Genomic DNA, 26,104 nt, shown 5'->3' on the forward strand with positions numbered 1-26,104 from the left:
AACGCTGTTCTATCATTTTATTAATTTTTTAACTTTTCCGTCGAATACAGGAATATAAAATAGTGATTTTTTAACGGAAAAAGATAAAAAGAATTGAATATAATAGTGTAAAATATAAGGATAAAATTATGTATTTAAAAAAAAAAATAAAAATCAACTCCATGATAGTTAGAATGGTTCAATGTTTTTTTTTTTTGGGTTCAATATAAACATAAAAAATGTTAATTTCTCCATCAATTTCTTCTTTGGTCAGTGAACTAGTACTGTTATTTTACTACATGCAAGAATTATTAGCATGACAAGCTTTCTCTTCTTAATTAAATTCTTTCTCATCATTTTATTCATTGCAATTTCTATACATAAATTGTTATAAATACTACTCATTTGAATTTGACATAATGGTTTAGTGTAAAACTTCATAATATTCCATTCCGTGGATGTGATGTTTAAGCAAAACATCAACTATGAAACAGATGTCATTCGCCAGCTTTAGAAATTCTCTGCCAATATTTTAATTCAGCGATAAAAGGAATTACAAGCAACGGCTATATCATTTCATTTCATTTAAACCTAAAATTGCTCATTAAGAACAAAAAAAAAAAAAAAAGAGAGAGAAAAAAAAAGAAAAAAGAGAGAAAATAAATAAAGAAACTGTGGTTAAAGTTAAAGATCTCATCAAATAATAAAGCAGGAAACAGTAAATCCCACCTTCATTTACACCAAATCTCAACAGTTTATAATTAAATAAACTCCACGTCTTCACTGGCTAGCTCCACACGTGTCTTCCGACATACAAGGCGAATCCGACACCGAGTCAAAGGTCTCATGACACGGCGACACTTCGACCCCACGTATGTCCTCAATCATCTTCACTACGTGGTTCATCCTTGGCCGTTGATCAGGCGGAGGAGATGTACAAGTCATTGCAATTTGCAGCAACGCCACCATCTCCTCTTCAATGTCCTTATACCTCATTAGCTCCAAATCAAACACCTCGGCCGTCCATTCTTCCCTCACCACAGACTGGACCCACCTAGGCAAGTCCACGACCCCACCATATCCACTTCCGGTCCCACCACAGTCAACTATAGAAGGGCATTTCCCCGTTAACAACTCCAACAACAGGACTCCAAAAGAGTACACGTCGGACTTCTGGGTTGGTTTCCGACCGTCGGGTGATAATTCAGGAGCTCGGTAGCCGTTAGATCTTGGGGCGGAGGCGGTTGGAGATGCAAAGAGAGAGAGGCCAAAGTCGGAGACACGTGCATTGCCGGATTTGTCAAGGAGGATGTTTGTAGATTTGATGTTACCATGGGTGAGTTTAAGTGACTTGCATGAATTGTGGATAAAAGCTAGCCCCCGGGCTGCTCCTGCTGCTATCTTCAGCCTTGTGGTCCAATCTAGTGGAGTTCTTCCTGGTCCTCTGTTACCTGTCGGAATTTTAGGACAACTAAATTAAGCCATCTATTTTCAGAAATATTACTAGTTTGACACTGGACAGCGGACTCCAGAAAGACAAAAAATCAACATCAGTGTATCTGAAAATTGGACTCATCTTTAGCCATAATGGTGCGGCCCATATAATCTGAGCCGCATCCAGCCAAGAGCCCGTAGCCTTTTTTTTTTCTTTTCTTTTCATTTTTCAAAAAGTTTATTTAATTATATATATATATATATATATATATATATATATCAAAAATATATATATTTTTTAATTTTTTTATCATAGTTTTATAAAGTAGTTTCCTAATAAATAAGACATGGGGAACTCACTTTAATTTTTTGGTGGCATATTTTGGGTGGAAAAGAGTTGAGACCAAAATACGGTAAAGAACAAAAAGAAAAAGGCGATAAAAACAGGATTAGCTGTTGGATGTTTGTGTATCTAAAGAAGTGTGTCCCAATTCCCAAATATTGTAACTGAGTTGCAGATTACTGTCACCTAGCATAACTGTCCCTTTTTCTGTAATTGGTTCAAAATGGACAAAACCAAAAACTGTGGACCCTTACAATCTCCAATATACAGTAGCCTGGAGCCAAACACATCCTCTCTCCCCCAGGCCTCAGGTGTAAGCCAGCTCAGCAACTCTTTCGATTACTTTTTCTACTTATTATTCATCAAAATTACTCTTAAGTAGTATTACTATTTAATCCCTCAACTATTATCAAATTAAAAATGATATATTTTCATGTAAAAAAAAATGATATATTTAAACTGAAAAATTAATTAAAATAATTTAATGGAGCTACATTTCATTGACAAATCAATAATGTTACTAAAAAAAATAAAACTATGATACTAATTCAGTCAAAAATAGTTCAGAAAATTCTCGCCGGACCCACCAATCTTACCTACTGATGTGTATACATGTCCCACATGTGCACCCCGCCGGCGGCAAACCACTCCCGCCCACTAGGCCATGATCCCAAAATTATTTACACCCTTTTTTCTAGTCTAGAATCTTTAAAGCAAGTTCTTTAACTAAATAATCAATGATGCTAAAAAGAACATAAATCAATTACTATTATACTGTGCATGTGTTTGGCTGTTAAGAAAATGCAAGAAAATCTCTTTTTTGTTTTTTTACTAACTAGACAGAAAATTAGAAGTAAATAAATTAAATTTAAAAACGTACCGTGGAGCAGCCAAAACAAGCTACAATTAGGCATGTAATCATAGACCAAAAGCTTTTCTTCTCTTGCAAAATAATAAGCTTTCAAGCTAACCAAATTAGGATGTCTCAATCTTCCAAGAACTTCCATCTGCTGCTCAAACTCTCTTTTCCCTCCTATATTTGCATCTTTTAGTCTTTTTACCGCCACCACATTTCCGTCGTCCAGAACCGCTTTGTACGCCGTTCCAAACCCACCTTTTCCTAACATCTCTGCCGACGCTCTTAGCAAATCTTCTAATTCGAACCTCTTTACCCCTTCGAAAAAGACCATTTTACCCCTCTCGAAACCCGGTTGGTTTGGATAAGGGCTTGAAGAGTAAACGATTTTCTCCGTTTCTAAAAGCTTCGACCCCTTCCCGTCTCGCATTTTGGCTGCGTAGTTTCTCCAGAAATAACAGTAGAGGAGAAGAGAGACAATGGATAATACTAAGACGTCGCCTAGTATAATGGCGATTAGTGCTAATGGGCTTATTTTGGCTGTTTTGTTGTGGGTGGTGGTGGTGGTTGCAGCGGCTGCTGCTTTGTTCGGCGGTATTGAGCTTGGAGATGATGATACTACGGTCGTTGGGTTACTTCCTGGTAGAACTGGAGAGGCAATAGCTCCGGTGGATCCCGGTTTTGTCGGGTCCGATAAAATATCTTTACAGGTCTGCATTGGGGATCCGCAAAGACCAGAGTTTTGAACAAAAGAGGATGCAGGGAAACCCGATAATGATCTGGGTATTTGACCCGAAAGTTGGTTACCGGAAACATTAAAATCCTGCAAAGTAGGGACATTTAAACCGGTAATGGAGCCGGTAAACCGGTTCTCTTCAAGTCGAAGAGTCAACAAGTGGGTCAAACGGTTGAGTGTGTCCGGAATATTACCAGAAAAGTTATTGTAAGATAGATCCAAACGGTAAAGTCGAAAGAGAGATACCACAGACAGTGGGAAATTACCGGAGAAGTTATTGTGAGATAGAAATAGAAGTTTCAAAGCTGTGAGGTTAGATAGGTCCGGTAGCTGACCTGAAAAGCCGTTTCCTTTAAGACTAAGTACTCGAAGCTGAGTAAGAGATGTTAGAGGTTGAAAAGAGCCATGGAGATCAAGATTTTCAAGAACAAGACGCGAAACTCTGTTTTTGATGCAGAAAACACCATTCCAGGTGCATGGGTCAGTAGTCTTATTCCAATCGGTAAGCTTGTTGGCTATGTCGGATTCGGCCTTGAACTTCATTAGATGTTCTAAATCTGGGGTTGTAGAAGCTCTGGTAAGATAGAAACAAAGAAAAAAGAAGAAAAAAGTGAAATGTAGGGTTAGACAAGTGGGTTTCCCCATTGTTGATCTGTAATGGTAGAGAGAGAAGAAGAAGGTGAAGGGGTTGGAGGAGCGCTAAGCTTGTGAGTGAGCTTAAAGAATAGAGAGCGGTGGTACTAGTGGGGTTGTAACTCGTAGGAGGAAATGAAGGAAGGATAAAAAGGGCGTAATTAATGAGAAAATGAAGGGGCTTTGTGGTAATAAATGATGAATAATTGTGATTGAGGTGGATAGAACAAACTGGGTGAAGTGAAAAGCATGTAACGTCAACTTATGTACTGTGAATTTATTTTTTAATTTTAACTGAATAGACTACACATTCCATGGTGTAACCTTTTTTGTTTTTGGTACAAAATTAGGGAAAATATTTATTTCGTCGTGAGGTTTTATAAAATTATTCAAATTGTTCCTATATTTTTGTCTACTTTGTTTTCCAGATTTGATTTTATTTCGTTGAATAGTCCTTTTGTCTAAAAACACAGATAAAAGTAAAAAATTTAAAGGACTGAATTTACGTGAGTTAGACTTAATATAGACTTACTTAGATTTTAGTATCGATTTGATCTATGATTTTAAATCGTGACAGTAATTCTCTTCTTGATTAGTCAAATTGGTGAAAATAAATGTAGTGGATAGGACTCGAACTTGAGACTTTTCTCTTTTTACTTATTATATCCAAGCCAAAAAAAGATATTTCAACTTCAACACCTTTTTTTACTAGGTAATTTGCAAAATGATTGGTATTTTTATTAACATGCCTGAATTCAATATCACTTAATGAGAGATGTTCAATCAAATTTTTCAAAATTTTTCTACCACTTTTCATGGGTATTTCTGCTTTTAAAGAATCCAACACAAAGCATTTATTGAATTTGATTCAATCACCAAACTTTTTAATTTGTAATTTGATTCCCAAAAAAAATTTCTAAATCAAAATTAAACAACATTGAATAAGCTATAAAAATTACACCATTCAAATCAATTTAATTTATTTTTAGCTATTTTTTATATTTTTGATTTATTATTTAGATTTTTATGAAATTAAACTCAACCGAAAATAAATTGTAATTTTTTATATAAAAATTATATTAAACCATATATTTTAAAAAGCAAATCAAATTGAATCAAACCGATTTGATTCCATCGGTTTAGACAAAATATGCTATGTAGGAAGTTGTATTACATTATGTTTGTAGAAAAGGGGAGTGCAGTATCGTGTTATGGTATGTTAAGCAAAAGCAATGGTAATAAAGAGCATTGATTTTGTCTATAATAGGAATAAAACTCCGTACTTGTATGATTTTCTGACACGCATGCCTTTCACTTCTTTTTTACCATTTATCCCCTCACCTATCTTAATATTTTATTTTTAATTTTAATTTTTCCTTTTTTAGAAAAATAGAAAATGACCAAACAATACCTTTATTTCCCTTTTTTTTTTTTCTTTTACATTATGAATAGACCAAAACTGCACTTATAAAGTTACAAAATTCTTTTTTTATATCGCATGTCGGAATTTTTCTTATACAAAAAATTATTTATTAAAGCAACTCATTTTGTTCTTTTTCTTTTAGTGTCAAAAATAAATATAAATACCAACATTTATTAGAGTTAGCTTGATTCAACTCGTATTAGTCTTATACTTCTCTTTTTAATTTTTTGAGAGAGAAAAAAAAATCATAAAAAAGGGTTAAAATGAAATTAATCTTATACTTTTTTTGAGAGAGAAAATTAGTCTTATATCTTATAGATGTGAGGATAATAATAATAATAATAATAATAATAATAATAATAATAATAGTTGTTGGGTATTTGCAAGCCTCATAAAAAAATAATCCCTAGATTTTAGGGGTAAGTTCCCTTATAACACATATCCAACTCATTTCAAAATGTTTATAAAAAAAATAACTTTAAAATAAATATAAATAGCTTTTTCTTGGTGTGATATATAGTTTATTAGCCTCTCATTTTAATTTTATTATATATTAAAAAAGAGTGTATAATATAATAAAACATGGGTTTTTGGTAATTGCACAAAGGCAACACTTAGTTCAAATTTGATTGGCAGCTAATCCATGATTTTTTAGGCATGAATAATAGAAGAAAGGGTAATAATGGAGATTAGGAGGCAAAAGTGCTTCAATGGGTGCCGGAATAAAGGGTTTGTCTTTGGTCTTTGCTTCCTCGAAGTTCTTACCTGTAGGCTGTAGTAGCTTTTTTACTTTACGCTTTTTCGTCGTTTGAACTTTGAACATAAGCTAACTTGTCACTTCTCTCCGCTTGTGACTGTGGGGGTTTGGACTAGGGTTTTCAGACCCTATATACTTTTACTCTGTACTATAAATTGTATATGTCTGAAACTGAAAAGAACCATAACGAATAAATGAAAATCAAAGTAGGACGAATTAGAATCTTGAATTCGAAAGGACTAAATTTTAAATACAAATAATGTAAGATTTGATTTAGGGATTTGCGATTTTGCTTTGATTATTTAAAATTATAAATGCAGAACTGATTAACTAAATTACCGAATTGAAAAAGTTGAATTAAATTGATTCGGTTTTAAGTAATTTGACTTGCAATATAAGAAACTGCAGAAGACTCAATGCCATATTTTAATTTGTAGGAGAAAATTTTTAATTATCAAAAGTTAAAAATATTTGCAATCTGCCCATTAAAAAAATATTTGCAATGTATATATATATATATATATGATGCCCTCAATTTTTTTTTGAAAGAAATTAAAGCTTAATTTTAATTCTGGTTCCATTAAACTCAGTTCTCTTTTGATCATACATCATTTATTTTGAATTATTGATGATTTTTCTTTTTAGAAATGAGGATATTCTCATGCCAACTTAAGTGCATCGAAATTAAATTTTATTATAATCTTAAAATTATATTCTCACATAAACATAGTACATACAGAAATATTGTCCTTAATTTATTCAGAAAAAAATTATTATTTTTACCAACTAGACTAATTTTATTCAAAATCTGATCCCTACTAAACGGACCTATAGGAAGGGGCAACAAGAAAGTTTAACTGTGATTAAACCATAAACTGAATTAAGCAATCCCTCGTAATGAGTCCGGATACCAGCGATTTACATAAAAAAAAATAATGAGAAGGAAAAATATTTCCATTGTCTTAAAAGGCTAACGTTTGGCTGCTCGAAATAGTGGGGATTAATTTAGGAGTTGGGAGCTAGTTGAAAATCTGTCTGTTTGCGTCTGGTACCCGACAGTTATTTGATTCCAAAATCTCTATTTAAAATTTCTACACCTATCGTCAATTCACTACAAGGTATTGCTCCTCCTTTATAACATTGATAAAATTGAATTCTAAACCTTCTAATTGGAAAATTGCAAACTGAGGATAAAAGAAAAATAAATAAAACACCAGACAGAAACCCTAAAACACACAGCAAGAGCACAAATCAATTTCATATTTGTATAAACTCCTAATACAATGTTGCATTTGCATACAAGAGGTAATTTCCTAAAATTGAATAAGGTAGTAGATGCTAATACTTTCGGTTTCGCAAAATAGTCGTAACGTCAATTTCTAATTTCTAACTCAATAATAGTCCAGGTCTGTCAACATTTCACATTTGTGACAGACTGAACAGTATAAAGTATACAACTCCAAGATTCCAGTGGCTGCATTGGGTGTACAAGTACAAGGAACCAGTAGGCAATCTTCCTTTCACGTAAAACTCATCTAGTGCTAGAATTTTTCTTCTGTGCTTCTTTGACTCTAAACCGATTGTCATTGACAAACTGATAATAATTTTCCTCTCCATAAAGTTTCCTGGAAGTTAATGTAGATAATATAAGTTCAAGAAAGAGCCATGTAGAAAAAACAAAAAAGACAAAACTCTTTGTCAATACAGCTAAAAGCAATGCAACAAGCTCAATCAAGCACTTAATTAGTCCAAAGAAAAAAAAAAATTGGCAATCAAGTAGAACATGAAGAAGTAGAGAATTAGCTATAAGGCAGAACTAAAGCACAAGAACAACACATCCAATAATAGGACGTGTAATTGATAATTCTAATCAACCGTATTTAAAACGATGGTCATTTCTGAGAGGAAACTCGTTTATGAAAAAGAGGTGTGGAGATGGGACTTAGCGAGAGAAGCAGGTTATGCCATTGGCCTATTAGCCCACTGGTCAAGTATCTTGCCTTGTGGTGCTGGACGTCAAGAATTCAAACATTGATAGTCACTCTCATTTGAATAAAAAATAAGGGTCTCAAAATAGACCAAGAAGAAAAATTGACGCATATTCCTTACTATATGATAAATGGAAAAAAAAGGAGAAGCTACTGATCCATATATGAGGGGAAAATCAACAGTCATAACTGGTAAGACAGCAAATACATATTTTGAAGAAAAAGATATCAAATCTACATCTGACGCATTTTCAAGGAAAGCAAATGCTAAAATAATGGACAAGCTTCTCCTATATCATTAGGCCTTGCAAACCTCTGCACAGTTTTCTGAAAAGAAATTATTTGGCAATTGTCATGCACTACTATTTAATGAGATGTGAACTTTTAGCACCCAGTGGCCAACTATTAGTACTTGAATTCATCAAATCTTTTAAACTAGAAGAAGACGACAATCTAAATTAAACTTACGCTATATCTGCCAAAGTTTCTGACTTGATTACACCCTTCCCCTCTGGGAGTTCAAGGCATGAATAATGCATAATCATTTCTTTCAACGTGTGCTTAGTACTTTTAATATTATTGTCCCATAAGATACTCTGCAATCAAGGATGCAAAAAATTATAGGCTAACCTGAACAGAATTCCCCATTCATTCCAAACTTAACCATTGTGTCATAAAGTACAGCAATATCAACAAAAATGCGAAGAATGCAAAGCAAGAAATCTCAACTTGTTTTAGAAAGGAAATAATAGAAATAAATATTCTCAGTTCATTTGAAAGTCACAAGCACCGACCTACCTTTCTAACATACTCTCTTTTCACATCTTCATAATGCACTTTGCCTTCAGGAGAGAAAATAGAGGCATTCCAAAGAGCACCTCTTGCAACCATCACTGATGAGGCACCTTGAAGAAAACCAATAAAATTGCCAGAAATCAATATCAATTGAAACTGAAGTACATGTAGCACATGAAATTTGCATCAAATACTGGAAAGCATCATTAAGCATGCAGAAAAGGTAAGGAAACAACTTTCAAGCCCAATTGACAAGAAAAAAACGTATCATATTGTAGCTCAAGTGTTAAAGTGTAGAACGGGTCTGGCTTATTTCAAATTCCAAAATAAATCATTATCTTTTGAATCCAAATTTTTTTCCTGTTTTTCTGTCTCTCGATGCCCACTTTTTTCTTTTTAAGTTATTCTCTTAATGGTCTTTCTTTGTATTTTCTTTTTTAAATTGTACAGCAATTTGGATATTGCAAGCATATTGGTGACTATATGCAGGCATGGCAATAGAGCAATGAGTTATTCTTCATCCCTGCCTCAAAAGTGAATCCCTGTCCCAGTCACTGTCCCCTCATAATGGCAATAAAAATACCCAGCACTACCTGTTTTTTTCCATTTTTAATTGGTCATTTTCCAATTGCCTTGACCCAAAAAATAAAGAAAAAAAGTGACTTACATTGGCAACTATCAAAACCAGATTTGATCACCGAAACCCAGAAGAAAGGCAGGAGCTTTTGTTGCAATCTTTTTTAATTATACAACAATACTAATGCATTACTCAATAAATATAAACATGAGTTACATTATTATACAAAAAATAAACATATATATCTGGGTCCCGTGGAGCTGGATTGATGAATCCCAATAAAGTATACTCCCGATCCACCCAACCCTGTGAGGAACAGAAGACAATCCTTCCCTCAATTGCACAGGTTCCAATAGGGAAACTAGTAGTCACAGCATAAACTAACAAAATAGGAGAACAAATTGGAGCAAATTGCAGGGGAAATTTAGGTACCTGTTGCTGTTTTAATTCGCTCAAAATCACTGTAATCAAAGACATCTCCATTTGCAATGACTGGAATAGATAATGCTGAAACAACATCAGCAATCTCACTCCACTTAGCTGGATCCCTTGGTCTATCTGCAACTTTTCTACACATTAGACAACAACAAAAGAAGCAACTACTTATCAGATAATTCAAGAGAAACAATGTATCAAAGTCTATATAATATGGTATGTTTATCATTCTCATGCTTTAGAACATTAAATCTCATCAATCAATCACCCACTTTTCCTGCTTTTAGATAACCACCTTTTTATAGTGTTTCATTGATTCCAGCAGATGTCTACTACAAGTCTTTTGCAGGAGGCTTCGTAGATATCCTTGTCATAAGGTTTAAAATTATGATCCCATGTTATATTCTTTCCTGCTCCATTAAGTTCTTAGATAAACTTAAACAATTTCAAGTTACAAGCATCTCCTCCATTATCCCTTCTTCTTCAGCATCCATGATTCCAAGATGAAAGTTTTGCTTCCTCATCCACTGTGAAAACTCATTATGGGTACTACTTTTACCAAATTCCCTAATGTATCAGTCTATCCTTGCAAGTCTGACAGAGTTTTAGACAATAGGCGTTACACAATTGTCATGTAAAGAATTTTCTGTGGTATTATCCTTACTACTGTTAATTAACAGAAGAGTACATGCATAGCTAAAGGCTACTATGGCTGTTACATGATAGCAATATACAGGATTGAGATTTGACTATGATTTATGGCAGCTGGTGATGGCGAAGAAACAATGTGTATACAGAATCAATTAAGTGAAAATAAGGATGCTAAATTGGAACGTTTGGAAATACAAGGATGGATCAGATTCTGAATATGTAGCCCTAAATTAGGTGGACTAGTAAAAGACAGAAGCATATAACCAGTTTGGGAAGTAAAGCTTAGTTGAGTTGCGTATTTTATATTCATATGCTAGTTGCATCTATTAGACTTAAGTCAAATTCTTCAACTACAACAGTGGTTCTGACAGTTATTATGATTGGAAACTATTGCTCTGAGTGCATTTAGTTCAGTTTATCTCATAACTATACCAGCACTTTAAGCTCTTTATTAACCACATCACGAACATTGGAAGCCCCAATTTTCGGCTAAAAGATCTTTTTCCCCTTTTAATTCGACATTGACAACTGTGCCCCACCGCCACCTTCCTCTTAATTTTTTTTTAAAGGAAAAAAATGCATTTGTCAGAGGATATGAAACTAATTTAGGATCTCATATTTCAATGAACATATAATTATCAGCACAAAGTCCTTACTACAAAAACTACATAAATTGCCTGATTTATAATAGACTAGCACAATTAAGAATCCTCACAAACTAAAAAATATGCAGTTAAATAAACAAAATTTGAGATTCGAAACAGAAAAGGTGTGAATTGTATATGACCTTCCATGAACTGCAAGAGCAGAAACACCAGTTTTTTCAATTCGCCTAGCCAGTTCCACTGTATCTTGGGAAGACTTCAGAAGTCGAATTTTACATGTTACTGGAGAGTTCAAGTTCCTCTTTAGTGTTGTTAAAATCTAAGCAAAAGAATTGTACAAAAGTAATAATGAATAAACTGAGAACATTCTGTAAGGGAAAAAAAAAAAAAAAAGACAGCAGTTTTCTGAGAATATGTTTTTTGCATACATCGTGAATGAGCTCCGGTTTGTTCAATAGTGCAGCACCCATGCCCCCACTTATAGAAAATGACTTGGGGCAACCCATATTGACATCTATTGCAGCAACATCCTTACATCTAAACGAAGAAAACATTGTCAATAACGTTTACTCTATATTCAAGCCAAAACCTTGCACAAAATTTTTGGATTTAATCATGAAACTAACTCAGATCCGCATATCATAAACAAAAGAATTGACTACCACTCCCCTCTGAACCCAAAGTGAACTAGAAATTAAGCATGCAACTTACACCATTTGAGCAGCAGTTAGAGCCCTCACAGCATCAGAAGTGCCCATCTGGAATACAACCCGGTTTCTTTCTTGATTGCAGGTTCTAAAGACCACATTTTCTGTTCCTTTCTCCACAAAATCAGTGCACCCAATATATTCTGCATTAAAGTAAACGAGTATCCCTGAATTGACACATAGAAAAGCAATGGACCAATATGGAGACAACCCAATGAAGTAAGAGGCATTGTTTGTTTCCAGTTCCATCAACAGAAGAAGGCAAGACACAATACAGAAAAGAAAACTATCTCAATTCTTTTTCTTTTCTTTTAATGAAAAAGACTTGACAAGAGAAACAAAGAGTAATTACATTTCTTTCTTGGTTAATAAGAATCCAAATCGGATACCCAGATTTAAAATTAGGAACCCTAAACAAACAAATAAAAGGCATTTTTAGTTAAAAAGAAAATTTCCTTTGTAGTCATTTGGATCTAACTGATCTAGTTTTGTTTGTATTTTTATATTTACAAGGAAGATACTGGTAATTCTGTTTTTATATTTCCAACCTTTTTGTCTTCAGATTGATCAATCAAAGCATAAATTCAAAACCTCAATTTTGAAGGCATCAGCAATTCCTGCAGGCAACTTGCTCATTTCCAGCCAACAAAAACAGCACCTTCTTGTCCATGGACCTCAATACACACTATAATATCTCAATTCACATACTGCATAACCTTTCTTATTTCACTCTCTACCCAAAATTCCTGATATCTAAACACTAATGCCCACAGATCTGTTCATTGGCAAATCTGCTCTACTTCAATGGGTCCTTTACTGAAAAGTTTATAACAACATTCTTTAATTTCTAATCTCATGCTCCTTCACTGAAAGTCTTTCATCATCACTTTAAAAAAGACCACATGAACTGAGTTCTCAATATTCGACTCCCTTATCACAGCGAAGTCAGATGGATCTTTATCTTCATTGCCAAGACCTTTTGTAAAGAGTATAACAAATTAACTTCAGATAATTACCTTTCAGATTCCATTACAATTTTAAAATATTTTTGTTGAATCCAAGTTTTCCAAGCTCTATTAGATGCTCTTTGGCACTAATTTTGACTTCTTTTTTCAGGTAAGTTATTTTTTTTCTTTATGGTAACACCGTTACTTGTACACACAGCCAAATTTCCTAGTAATGGCACTTAGATATTTATATTCTAAAATTCCATACAAGTGTGAATACCATGCAAAGGGTTTTCATTTCAAGCTAAATCTAAATACTATTTGCAGAACGTGAGAAGCACAGAACACAAAAAAATTGTCATTTAGCTTAAGCATGAAACAGAAATTACCATTTAAGCTGTGTGCTTGCATTCAATGGTTCAAGATCAATGATCCCCTCCCTGAATGTAATATTTGCACCATATGTAGCTGGTGACCTAAACATCAATATTCCCGAGAAAATGGTACAACTAAATTCAATCAATATGCAAGAGCCAACACTAAGCTACTTCAAAGTGTAATTTTATGACAATTTACAAACAAAAATCTTTTGATGATAAATTATTTGTATAAACTTCAATAGGAGTGCCCCATTTTTCACAATCGGATCACCAATCTACAGCTATCAGCTTAATATACAAACATTCCAAACAGGACTTAGCACCATAACATAGGATCAGTTTCTCAAAGAAGAGGACGAGTGAGACAAGTGAACAGGAAAAGATCTTCACAGATCAGAAAAATGGTATCAAAGACTCTGGCTCCCTTATGAATATGGGGCATTTGGGTAAACAAACATATCCATGGCATTATCAAATAATTTTGCACCAAAAGCAGTCAGTCTGTTAATTTCACTAAATCATAGTTCACCACAGTCCATACCTAACAACCGCCTACTAATTCACTTTTTCCATGTAGTGAGCAGCTATACAAAAGGTTAAACTGGTGCCTATATATCAGAATATGATTCCTTAGGTTGTCTTACGAAGCATCACAGACTTGAATTACATAATACAAACCTGAGCTAAGTATGAAGGCCTGCAACCCAACTAATTCCATTGCAGCTGCAGGCATTCCTCACAACAAATGCAGCCACCAGCTAGTTGTTTTCAAACTGCTACAATTATAACATGAAAAATCTATACTTCCAAAGGACAAATCTCGAACTCCATTATACACAAAACACCCCAAAATGTCTTGATTCATTAAGAGCTTGTTTGTTATAAATGAACTCCATGCAATTTTCTGAAATTCATTTGCAAATCCATACATATCAATGTATTTGTAACTAAATGAAAATTCATTTACAATTCTGTGGAATTGGTTGTACACTTATACTTAAATCCAATCAAATTTCGTAGAATTTGCAAATCAACCTTAACAATGCTACAAATTTTACTCGGCTAAAATTAGCTCTAAAAATTAGACCAAAAACAGCATTGAACATAACAAAATTTCTAGTAGCGGTTATAATAAAACAGTTTGATTGTAAAAGCCATAAAAGAAATTAAGGCGAAAACAGTACCATTAACTTTCCGCTCACATTTGAGCATCTTATGGTCAATAATCTCCTCCCCATATGTAATATCAGCACCATATTCAGCAGCTAATAACCTAAACGGCAACGTCCCCTGCGAGAAAACGACACCAATAATTCAAATTAGTAACTATCCAAGGGCTTCATAAAATAAGAATTACTTGTCGATTTTGTTATTAGTACTCACAACTCGAACCATGGGAGCCAGCACCAGCTTATTCTCGTACTCCATCTTTGTCGATAGAGGGAGATGAGAACAGTTGCGCGATGGCTGGCGCCTGGTGGTTGCTTCTTTTTCTTTTCTGTTTTTTTTTTTCCCCGTTACTACTGTTGGGGAGAAGAAAAGATCTAACTGCTGAAGAAGATGGGTATCAATGACGATGGGTTGGGTTCAGTTGGGCCTGGCCCAATTACTCACTGAATTACTTTTCCTATTGGGCTGTGTTAAGAAAATTATGAATGAAAAAAAAATTCAAAATTACACTAGAACTAGAACTCCATTAATGTTTTTGAATTGGCTTTAGAAATATTTTACTATAATAAATTATAAAATATTATGAAAAACAATATGTTTCCTACAAAATAATTTGTCCTTTCAAGAATTCAATATATTTTTATGTGAAAGATAAGTTTACTGAGCGATTAATCTTTGGATGTTATATATCAAACGTCAATTTGAATTAATTATTCTTACTAATTAATATTAGCTCGTGAACGATGTAAATTAACTATCAACAACACGAATGACTTAAACCAAACACTTACCATTCTCAATTCTTATACTTTAAATTAGCTAAGCCAAACACTTATGATTCTAAATTCCTATGATAACAATATATAAAAGCATTTTTCATGGGGCAGAATAAAAATAATCCAAGTCGTTTCCTTTCAAAAAATACTCCAAGTGAAATTCTTAATTTATTTTAAATAAAGTTTTTAATTATCATTGACACGTAAATGCTAATCAAAATAAGAGAAAAAAATGCACATAGTTACATGGACTTTAATTTCGTGTCTCCAATGCGAGTTACAATAAATGCTGAATTAATAATTTTAAGTAATCCATTTCCAATGCATAACAATTAACCATATATTGAAAAGTGTAAAAAGGAATTTTGACTTTGGGGTTGGGAGCCATATACTCCCCGCCCCAAAGTATTATATAGCCGTAAAAAGGTTAACTAGATTTCGTTTATTGCGTCGTCCGTTCATTAACAACTCACATGACAAAAAAACAACTATCTGTCTTGTAACTAGCTCTGCCAATAAATCGAGGTGAGACAGGATATTTTAGAGTAACTGCTCTGATGTGTTTAATTAGGATACGAATAGTTATAAATTGATTTGATTTTAAACGCATATAAATAATGAAATTATTGCATATAAATAGTGAAATTATTATCCACGATAAATATAGATAGATTACGAGTATTAGTTCATACATATCCATGGGTACCCTACCCATTTATTAATAAAAAATGTTTTTTCAAGAAGTTTAGGTTTAACGTCGCAACGCTTCCATCCCTACTCTCTGCTCATTCTTTCGGTCTTTAGTTTCACCATTGAAGCTTAAAAATGGATCATAATATAATAGCTTTCTCTGTTCCCTACACTAGAGAAATGATATCATTTCTGACATATTTAACTTTTTGAATGCTACTTTTAGTTCAATATTTGTAGTAGCTTCACATAATTGTAGGAAACCTGAGCTGACATATCATTTCACTTCTCTGAATCTTCATTGTTTCCAAATAAACCAGATTGCTCAAATTAGTTACTCCAACTTTGTGTTGAATGCTAGAACTCATTTCCCATTATTTGAAAATTACATATACATTTGGGGCACCACGGTAGTCATATTCAAACAATTGCCTGGCCTAGGAAAATGCAGTTTACATTAAGGGGAAAAAAATTAATGGGATAAAGAATAAAGGAAACAATTAACTTATGCCACTTTAACTCCACTTGGGCGTTTTCCTTCCATGGCGTCCTTCTTATTGCGGCAATCAGCACATAGGAAAGGCCCTTGCCATGGTTTTGAGCTGGTGGAGAAGATTGAACCAGCATGAACAGAGATGCCCTCGCTTGGTGCAAGGTCAACTTGACATACAGCACATGTGAAAAGACCAGATGTTGATTGTGTTGCGGTGTCATCGTTCCCCAGTCTGCAAGATAAAGGAATAGCAATTGAATTAAGTTGTAACCATAGTTAAAAGAGAAAAATTCTCACAGATTGTGTACACACATTACAAGGAATGGAAGTATGAGTATGAACAAAACAACTAAATTCCAATTTTATAGAAGTAACTAAAATTAATAGAGTAAAAAGAACGAAAATTCTCTACATTCCAAAGTCATCCGAAAGTCATTGAACTCAAATATATTGGCCATTGAAATCATGGAAAAATTCATCATTGCGTAGTCTGAAACCCTTGCAGGCAAAACTGCATCAAGACTTTTCACATGCTGAACATGCAGGCTGTTTTAGGAGGCAATTGATGACACACAACTTTAATTGGAGTTCTTGTGGAAATTATCTTCAGTAGCATTGCATGTGCACCCTTCTACTGCTGAGGAATCAAAGGCAAAGAACATACCACTCTCCAAAAACCCAAATAATAAATGAATGAACAAACAAAATGGAAAGACCTAGTTTTATAAGCCATTTTACCACCAGATTATTTAAAGAAAAACTAAGGGGCTTGAAGGCTCACTATTTTGCTATTTTTAGTTCATGAAATATTATCACAGGCCAAAGTATAAAATTCAACTCAAAAGCATGGTTCAGCAATTTGCTTTCCCCTTCTTCGCAAAGACTTGGGACTAGATCTACCAAAATCATATCCCATTACCATGGAACCCAAGGGTACCAAGGCAGTAATGCTTGCAGTGAAATTAAAGCTTAGCCTCATTTGCACTCATGCAAGGACAAGGAGTTATCTACTTATTAAACATTATCTGGTTCGATGTCAATATCAGTGACTCGTCAATTTCATTTCTGGGCCAGTGCTCATTGTAGTAGTTGAGAATACCTAACCATCCTCCTTGCCCTAACCATCCTCATTGCTTGTAAAAAGTCAAAAAAAAAAAAACAAATTAAGCGACTCAGTTTAGATTTTTTCAGGTCATCCTCAATCCAGATCGAACATAACAGCAGGCCAAACCTGATAATTTCAACTCAAGACCAACCGACCCGTAGAAATTGCAGCCAATGCAAACAACCATGCAGTTTGGTCAACACTGTGTTTGGTCATTTGAGGCAGTTAAAAATTTTATATGATTTTTTCCTCTCAAGGACAATAGTAGCATATGATGCATATAGAGAATATTTTATGTTGACTCAGATTCCTCACTATGATACTTTAGAACTAGGAAATAATTTAACCTTCATGCAGTCGTCATCAATGATTAATACAAGAGACTAATTTTATTATTTCATATCATAACAGAATGCATAGAGAAATTTTCAACAGATTTGTGAATTAGCATTTCAAAACTAGAGCTATAAGATAATCATAAATTATCTAAAATATTAAGCACTAATATATTGCGTTGCAGTAGCATCAATGTTTTCTGGATAAATCTCATACTTTGAAGTAGAAACAGTCAGCCTACCATAAAAAGAGAAAGAAAGGCAGAAGCAACCAAATAAACTCCAGAAGTCTAAGATAATCAACGATACCTAAAGTAGAAGTAATATATAATACAACAATAAGACAGAGCACAAATGGCAGCACTAACCTTTCAGCAAGCATTGCTGAGCCTTCTTCAAACAATTCTTCCACTATACCTACGGCAGAAAGCTTTTTTGATAGCTTATTAGTAGAATCATGTGATTTCTTCCTGAATAATAAGGCTGTAAGTTTGTTCTGCTTCTTGGGAGGAGTTGATGGCTGTACTGAATTATCAGGAGGAATTATGTCAACAATTATGCAGGTTGTATCATCCTTGAGTCCTCTTGTCCTTAATGCTTCCTACAACAATCAAATCCAGCAAGAAATAATTTATGAGCATAATTGGAACACACATATCACCAACCAAAATATTTTCATGGCATGCTATGCCAATATATATCCGCACACAGGCTTTTACGTAGTTAGTGCCAGAAAAGAACAAACAGAAATTTAAACACCTTCACAACTTGTCGGGCAGCAAGTTCAGCTGGCAACCCGCGGCAAGATTTTGCTGCCATTTCTGAGGAAAGAGCATCCCAGATTCCATCAGAAGCAATTATAAGCCTGCCACCTGCATTTGATAGCTTTTTTATGAACTGAAAAAAGTTAGAGATAGTCTTGTAAAAGGCCCAGTAATATCCAACATAATTGCATGGATATTGCACACAAGAGAGGAAACAACAGAGCAAATATAGTCAATAGGTGATGAATCCATGGAACAAAACGGATGCTTACCTTCACTTGCTTGACATATGGAATTGGAACTATAAACTCTCCAACATCCATGTCTCCAATTGATCTAGAAAGGCATAATCCTCCTGGCCAACACCGGAGGGGGCCAATCTGAAAAAATTATGCAAAAGATTAAGCAAAGCTGACATAGTTGAAGAAAGATATTTGCTTAGTTAGCGACAATCAGAAAGACTTCAATGCTTATTATGAGAAATATGTGAGATCTTAAAGCACTCACCTCAGCACCACCAACAATGCTGAGCCTTCCAACTTCCCCACCACTTGCAGTTACACGTTCCCTCCTGCAGATAAAGCGCAACAAAATAAGTTCCTATCTATAGTGTGATACATGATATGCAATCAAGATAAACACATACTCTTCCACATTCTCTTCGAGTCTATGATCCACGGTTAAGGAGGAAACGGCACCACCTTGAGCATCTAAAATACAGCGTGAGTCTCCAACAGATGCAACAGTGACTGTCCATCCATCAACTATCACAAATGTTGCTGTAGTACCTGACGTCTCTCCTGAAGTAAGTTATATAAAAACAAAATAGTTAGTTTCATCTAAAGGCACGTCAACACGGTGAAAATTTCAAACTACAATAAATCAAACAGTGAAGATTATTGTGGGGGGGGGGGGGGGGCGGCGCTAAATTTCATGCCTCTGCTTTGGAACTCTTTGTCGGTTTTCACAAACCCAGCCACCAAGGCTCGAGGTAAAGCTTGAAGCCACTCCTCCCGCCCAAGTCCTCGAGGAAGTGCACCCAAAACATGATTCAATAAATTCTCCCTAGTAAAAATTGCGGCCGCATTTCCATTATGCCCGTCAAAGATCTGAAAATTAAAAGAGATTCATTGACTATCTCATAGAATATATAGATGAAAAATATACAATCACTAAAATCATTTAAATTTGATCCAACCTATTTTCAAAATTACAGGTATCTCTCTTTTTTCCTTCTGGTACTCTAAAAAGAATCAAAACCATATAATTTTACATAATCTACTGCAACAAAGGGGGAGAAAGAAAGATTTCATGTATTTGAAGCTACAATTCCCGTTAGTCATTTTGCGAGAATAGAACTCTTTATTGACCGAGACCACCGATCTGAAAAATTGTTTAGCTATTGGAAAACCCAACTCTAAAATATTTAAACAGATTCTTGTCTAATGCATTAAAACAGCTGCCTTTTAACCAACTTAAGATTTCCTACATCATTTGCTCACATAACCATCTTACAAACTATTGCAGTTTTTCAGGACTAAAAGAAATATAGAAGCCAGAGAATGCAAGAATTACCGCAAACACAGAAAACGTCGATGAAGGATTCCCTGGTACTCGCTGACAGTCTGTCTTCATCAAAAAATAATCTTCTCCTTTCCTAGACTGAGCCGCATAACCATATCTCAGAGTTGGCTTCTCCATCTTCTCATTCCTCATTTCTCTGCTGATCAAAGCAGCGAGAGGCACAAGATTATCACGGCGACGCCTCCCTTCTCCAGAAGCCATTATCTAGGACTCCAATGTCTTAGCTTCTGGGTCCAAGACCTCCAAATTACCAAATGATTTGCCGCAAAAGCATATTCTAAATTCAACTTCCTTGAAACCAAGGATCTCCCAGAATATATAACAAACCAGTAATCCTAATTTCACTTCACAAACATAACTATTCTTTATCTGACCACTGGAATTCAGTTCTCTCTCAATTAACCACCAAAATTTCTAACTTGATCTGCAGTCATCATTTGTTAAATAGAGGCAAATATTAAACTTAGATCAAGCAAATAAACCAAAGGATGCCGTTGAAACTAACAACAATTACTATAATTCATAACATAATTTTATGTTCTCAGCCATGAATGGTTCACTGTTTAGCATGAGATTCAAAACTCTGTAGAAAGGGAACAAGTACAAATTTTATTACTGATTATACAGAGAACAAAATCCTGGAAGACAGAAAGAGAGCAAATGAAAAAAAATAAAAAAAGGAATGTAGAATACCAGCAAGAATGTCTGGCTGTGTGTTTTGAGCAGAAACAAAGATGCAGATCCGATTAACACTAAGCAAAACACCACAACGACAGCAACAACACGTATAGGAAACGCGTTAATGAACTGTCAACCAATTAATCTAAATCTAAATATCTCAATTTAAAAAAAAATAAAGAAATAAATAAAACCCATAAAAATAAATGTGATTCAATTTTTAAGAATCTACCCAGGTCAGCTTCTGTACATTTTCCTCCACCAAACAGAGAATTATTTTAAAATAGTGAAAAGATCAAATGGAAGGGTTACTTAGAAAGACATTTTTTTTCTCAATTGGTGAAGGAAAGGAGCCAGAAAGTGGTTTTTGCTGACTCTATAAAGCAACCTCTCCACATACCCACATTCCCCTTTCTGTTAAAAATCTCATCTTTTTATTCTCCAAGAAAAAATGCTTTACCTTTCTAATTCTCCAGAAAAAAGTTACAGAACTAGAGTTAAAAGCAAGAAAAAACCAGCCATAGCAAGCCTATTTACAAAATCAGCAGCTTCAGCCTTCGGCAGAGAGATTACTCATTGAGAGAGCGTTTATTAGATTCTTTTCCGGTCCTGCTTAGATCAGAAAAGAGAAAGGATGGTGTACTGTATTGTATTGTACCGCTGCCTGCTGGTGGTGGATTACAGTAAATCAGAGTGTGGGGACCACATGCAATTCAGAGTTGAAAATGCAGGTAGAGAGAGACAGTTTTTTAATTTATTTTAAAATAATTATTTAAATAAATTTTTTTCCAGAAAATTGAGTGAAAAAGCTGACACGTGTGGAAGACGGTGCATGTGTTTCTGTGATGGCAATGATGTGGATTATTTATATTGGACATACATATAAAGCAAGGTGTATGTATAGGATCTGTATAGTTTGGTGGTCCTTAATAATACTAGGTCAGGTTTTGATAGAGGGACCACTTGATAAATAGAGGAAAATGTTTAATAAATATTTTTCTTTTTCTTTTTTTTTTTTTTTTTTTTTTTTTTTTGTGTGTGTGGTTGGGTTATGTTAAGAGGTCGCTCTTTAGATTAATAGGGGTAATTAGGTCAGTATATTGCATTTAATGGCAGCCAGCAAAGCATGCTTGTATTGCCACACCAAGGTTTCCCCTTTTTGCCTCCTTTTTCAAATAGGGCTATTTGTTTGTGGAAAATTAAAACAATCTTCTAGAAAAATATTTTTTAAGAAAATTGAAAAATAAAAATTTTTCTTCATATTTATCAATTTTTCATTTTCAAAATTTAATAAAATTTGAAAAGATAATTTATAATAAAAGTCATATTTATATAACTAGTGGGCCTTCCAATAATAAATAAAAAGTTGTATTACTCAATACAATAATATTATATAAGTCTAGTAAGAGATTAAAAATAATTAAAAATAATAATTTAATTTTTAATGTAACAGATTATTATAATTATTAAATTTATAATCACATCTTCTATGACCTATTTCATTTTAATTATTTGTGATAGCGGTAATTGGTAATTTTATGTTGGCTAGTGGCTCATAGTTATGAGCTTATGAATGTTGGTTATTTAGCAAAAGTTTAATATAGCGGTTCTTATTAAAAAGTAAAGTATTATTAAGAATATAATTTATTTTCATAATTTTAAAAGTGAATATATTATTTTTATTTTAATTTATGATGAAAATTAATTTGTATAATAATATTTAATATTTAATTATTATTTTTAAATATTAAATAATTAAATAATAATATAAATAAATTTAAAGAATTATTAATAATTATTGTTATAAAATAATATAGTCCAAATATAATAATAAATACAAATCAACCGGCCGCTAAAAAAAGAAAGTTTCAAAATACCGCGGTCTGAAACTCATTTTAGCATAACATCACACTAATGGCACCTATTTTAGCATAACCACTCTGAATTTTGCCACTTCCTTTTTTTGTATGATTAAAATGTGGACCAACTTCTTAAAAAATGATAATTAAAAAGGAAAATTGATTATTGAAAAGGAAATGTTAGACATATTCATTAGCTTTATTCGACACGGAATTTTTTTTTTTTTCTTTTTTTCCCTTGTTAAAATAAATGGAAGTTCCACAATGTAATACCGAATTTATTAATTCAGATATCAAAAATTTATTCAAATATATATATATATATATAATCATATAGTAACCTCCAAGTGCATATGATAGCCTTGTACATAAATGTGGTAATTAAGAAATGTAATCTTAACACATCAAAATACCATAAATTTAAATTTTGCCGACTCTTACGATTCGTTCTATTTTAATAGTTTTGTCAGTTTACATCAATTTTTACATTTTGTTGTTTTAATATCTTCAATTGTAATTAAGGATGGAAATGCAAATAATAAAATCATTTTTTTAAAAATTAATTAAATATCCTTTAAATATTAAATTATATTGACATCTAAATGGGACACATTTATAGATTTAGTATGCAATAAAAATAATCAATGAGTTATTTATGTATTTTTTTATTAAGTAAATAATAATTTGACTATTTATTATTATCAATTTAAAAAATTAAAATAATTATGATTTTTCATCCTTAAAATATAATAATATGAAAATAAATACGTAATTGAAAAAAAATTATATTTTTATTAATTTAATATTTATGTCATGCTTCAAGATTTTTGGTACTTGACACAAATTTATGTTATTAAATTACTAATTAATATATTCGTTTTATAATTTAATTTATGACTAACGCTTTGAGATTCGAATACCACTGCTCCTTACTTCTATAATTTGTATTTTCTACTATAAAAGATTCGAATACCACTGCTCCTTATTTCTATAATTCGTATTTTCTACTCTTTATAGTTTTGACTTTTTATTGTAATTTTCAATTTTTCACCCCTAACATGTGTAATCTGTCGTTACTGAAAATCTGATTTTCGGCAACAGAACATTTATTCACCAAATGGAATTTATCAAACTAAATGTTTACCTTTAAATATAATCGACCAAAAAAGATACATAGCATAAGAGTGAAAACGTATTTTATAAAAATTTAAGCTCTGTAACAACAATTCAAAGGGGAATCTAAAAATTGTCATGATTTATTATAATACCTTTTACTATGGATTTTGACTTCACTTAATTTTATCAGATTTATTTTATTAGTTTGATAATCAATTTTAATTGTTCAAATAAGGGAAACAACTATAAAATCACTAACAAGCTTTCCCGATGTATTGTTAGCTATTTTAATCCGTCTAATTACCTATCTTCCAATAGCACAATCAAATATGAATTAAATCATTAAGTTTTATGGTTTGTTTGTGAATTCATAATCTAAGGTCATTAACTTATGAAAATCCCCATGAGCCAAAACATATAGCTTCTCCATCAAGTTATTATTCTCATGTACTTACCTTTTTCATATCCAAAACACTTCTTTCGACAGTAATTAATAAAATAAATCAATCTAGAGGAGAAACTTTGCTTGCAAGCATTAAGTTAAATAATAAATTATATCATGAACAATGAAAAATAAATCTAATATTATAAATTGGAATCGAAATTAAGTTACATCAGATCCCTAGTATATGAATTTAGTTCGACATAATAAATAAATTTAGAAATAAAAACTAGTCGACAACTGGCTTATAAGGCTTCTTTGAATCTTAATTTTCAACTTGATTGCTTGAAGTATTGTAAAGAGAAACAATGTAAAGAAAAGAATATGAAATAATAAATGTGATGTGAATCTCCCTATACTGTAGCGATTTCTCTTTATATAGACTTCATTGGGTGTCTTTAAATCCGAGTATAAACCAATTGGTCTAATTAGGAATAAATATTATTTGAGTAGGAAACTGATTTATGTACCGTCTTTCTTTCAATTATGAGTCTTCTTTGACCAAATAAAATTGAAAGTCAAACAAGATAAGTCTTATATTATTCTCATACAGCTTCATGCACAAGACACGCCCAGACTTTAAATCTACATGGGCTAAATAATTAATTCGGCCTAATTGAATTTTCAGTTTTCTTGGAGACGCGTCGCGTTTGGCCGTGTACTTCACTATCTTGGTCATGTTGAGCTTTTATTTCTAAATTTCAGCTCCAACTTTTTTTGATACAATTAGTTATTTTCCTGCTAAAAACCATTCAAATCAAATTTATCAAGAATTAAGGAAACTTAATTAAAAACATAAATAAATTTAAACAAAAACTAATTAAAGTAATTGAAAATACTAAAAATTCTAATAAAAACTATATTAAAAATACTATAAAAATAAGCCCTATCATTGTTCCTATTTAGCTACTAAATATGGCGTATAAGTTATAGCCTAAACCACGAAAGACATTCTAAATTTCTAATAAGTAGAAATAAAAGTTACCCTAACAGCACATGGTAAGGAGTTACAACATTTTTGGTTACAAGAACTTTCAATTTTGAGTTGTATTTTTCAAAAAACACTTGCCTACACCGTATCCATATTTTCACATATTGATCAAATTAATGAAATTTAGAATTTTTTAAAAAATATTTTGATTTTATTTTTTTTTCCAAATATATAATAAATAATACTCTCATTTCGATAAAAATCATAAATTTCATTGATTTGGTGTACAGATAATGCCATGTACTCTTATTAGATATGTTTTCCTATATTTTTTTTTACTCACATGTCTTAATATGCCAACCACTTGGGCCGAAACAAACCAACATCCAACATATGTTTCTTGAGCCAAGTGATCGATCACGCCGGGAGTGGACCCAAATAGCTGCATAAATTATACCCTATGCTATTTGTCTTACAGTCACAGGCATGATGTGATCGAGCTACTTGTATATACAAAGAAAATACAACATAATGTTCATAATTTAATAATCAGTAAAATTAATAATTCTTTTCAAAAAAGTCAGTAAATTAATAATTAATAATTTTTCCATTGCCCTCAGAAAATACCATAGCATTTACAAACATCAATACGAGAGAAATTGGTGAAAAGACTCTAAATAAGATTTCACACAGATGATGACCTGAAACTCTAAGATCTCATATTCAATTCCTATATATGTAAACATTTAATTGCGACATGTATTTTTACCTATTGTGGATTGTACTGTCTCTCTTAATCGGTTTTAAAATTGTTAGAACTATTATCAACGGCACAAAATGTATAATATTCATTTTATATAGTGGTGGATGAAAAAATAAAAATAAAAAAAAGAGATTTCACACGTATAAAGAAGA

General features: G+C 32.8%; 3 protein-coding genes across 12 annotated transcripts; all 3 read right to left on the reverse strand.

Moving 5' to 3' along the window:
* Window positions 1-639: 639 nt before the first annotated feature.
* LOC105642059 (leucine-rich repeat transmembrane protein kinase family protein) lies at window positions 640-4,117 on the reverse strand. The gene is made up of 2 exons (XM_012226742.4): window positions 2,637-4,117; window positions 640-1,430 (listed from the first exon to the last, which is right to left on the reverse strand). Exons 1-2 carry the CDS (start codon window positions 3,991-3,993, stop codon window positions 760-762), a joined length of 2,028 nt encoding a protein of 675 aa, XP_012082132.1. The 5' UTR covers window positions 3,994-4,117; the 3' UTR covers window positions 640-759.
* Window positions 4,118-7,404: 3,287 nt separating this feature from the next.
* Window positions 7,405-14,789, reverse strand: LOC105642060 (Aldolase-type TIM barrel family protein). Of its 6 annotated transcripts, XM_020682436.3 has the most exons (10): window positions 14,630-14,648; window positions 14,431-14,536; window positions 13,256-13,342; window positions 11,924-12,062; window positions 11,641-11,749; window positions 11,395-11,531; window positions 9,954-10,090; window positions 8,948-9,054; window positions 8,618-8,745; window positions 7,405-7,786 (listed from the first exon to the last, which is right to left on the reverse strand). In XM_020682436.3, the coding sequence occupies exons 3-10, from the start codon at window positions 13,275-13,277 to the stop codon at window positions 7,693-7,695; spliced, it is 873 nt and encodes a 290-aa protein (XP_020538095.1). In that variant the 5' UTR covers window positions 13,278-13,342; window positions 14,431-14,536; window positions 14,630-14,648; the 3' UTR covers window positions 7,405-7,692. The 6 variants fall into 6 exon arrangements, 5 of the variants coding, with proteins under 5 accessions (XP_020538095.1, XP_012082133.1, XP_012082135.1 ...); XM_012226743.4 differs by lacking the exon at window positions 13,256-13,342 and having other exon boundaries at window positions 14,630-14,789; XM_012226745.4 differs by lacking the exons at window positions 8,618-8,745; window positions 13,256-13,342 and having other exon boundaries at window positions 14,630-14,789.
* Window positions 14,790-16,226: 1,437 nt separating this feature from the next.
* LOC105642061 (Protein phosphatase 2C family protein) lies at window positions 16,227-21,507 on the reverse strand. 5 transcript variants are annotated; one of them, XM_012226751.4, is made up of 10 exons: window positions 21,302-21,507; window positions 20,857-20,872; window positions 20,155-20,587; window positions 19,517-19,688; window positions 19,226-19,379; window positions 19,087-19,150; window positions 18,852-18,959; window positions 18,575-18,712; window positions 18,184-18,416; window positions 16,227-16,607 (listed from the first exon to the last, which is right to left on the reverse strand). In XM_012226751.4, the coding sequence occupies exons 3-10, from the start codon at window positions 20,362-20,364 to the stop codon at window positions 16,388-16,390; spliced, it is 1,299 nt and encodes a 432-aa protein (XP_012082141.1). In that variant the 5' UTR covers window positions 20,365-20,587; window positions 20,857-20,872; window positions 21,302-21,507; the 3' UTR covers window positions 16,227-16,387. The 5 variants fall into 5 exon arrangements, with proteins under 5 accessions (XP_012082141.1, XP_012082136.1, XP_012082139.1 ...); XM_012226746.4 differs by having other exon boundaries at window positions 20,857-20,915; XM_012226749.4 differs by having other exon boundaries at window positions 20,857-20,970.
* Window positions 21,508-26,104: the final 4,597 nt, after the last annotated feature.

Source organism: Jatropha curcas, chromosome 10, assembly GCF_041381405.1.
Source record: "Jatropha curcas cultivar XTBG-Jc1 chromosome 10, XTBG_Jcur_1.0, whole genome shotgun sequence".
In the NCBI taxonomy this organism is placed as follows: Eukaryota; Viridiplantae; Streptophyta; class Magnoliopsida; order Malpighiales; family Euphorbiaceae; genus Jatropha; species Jatropha curcas.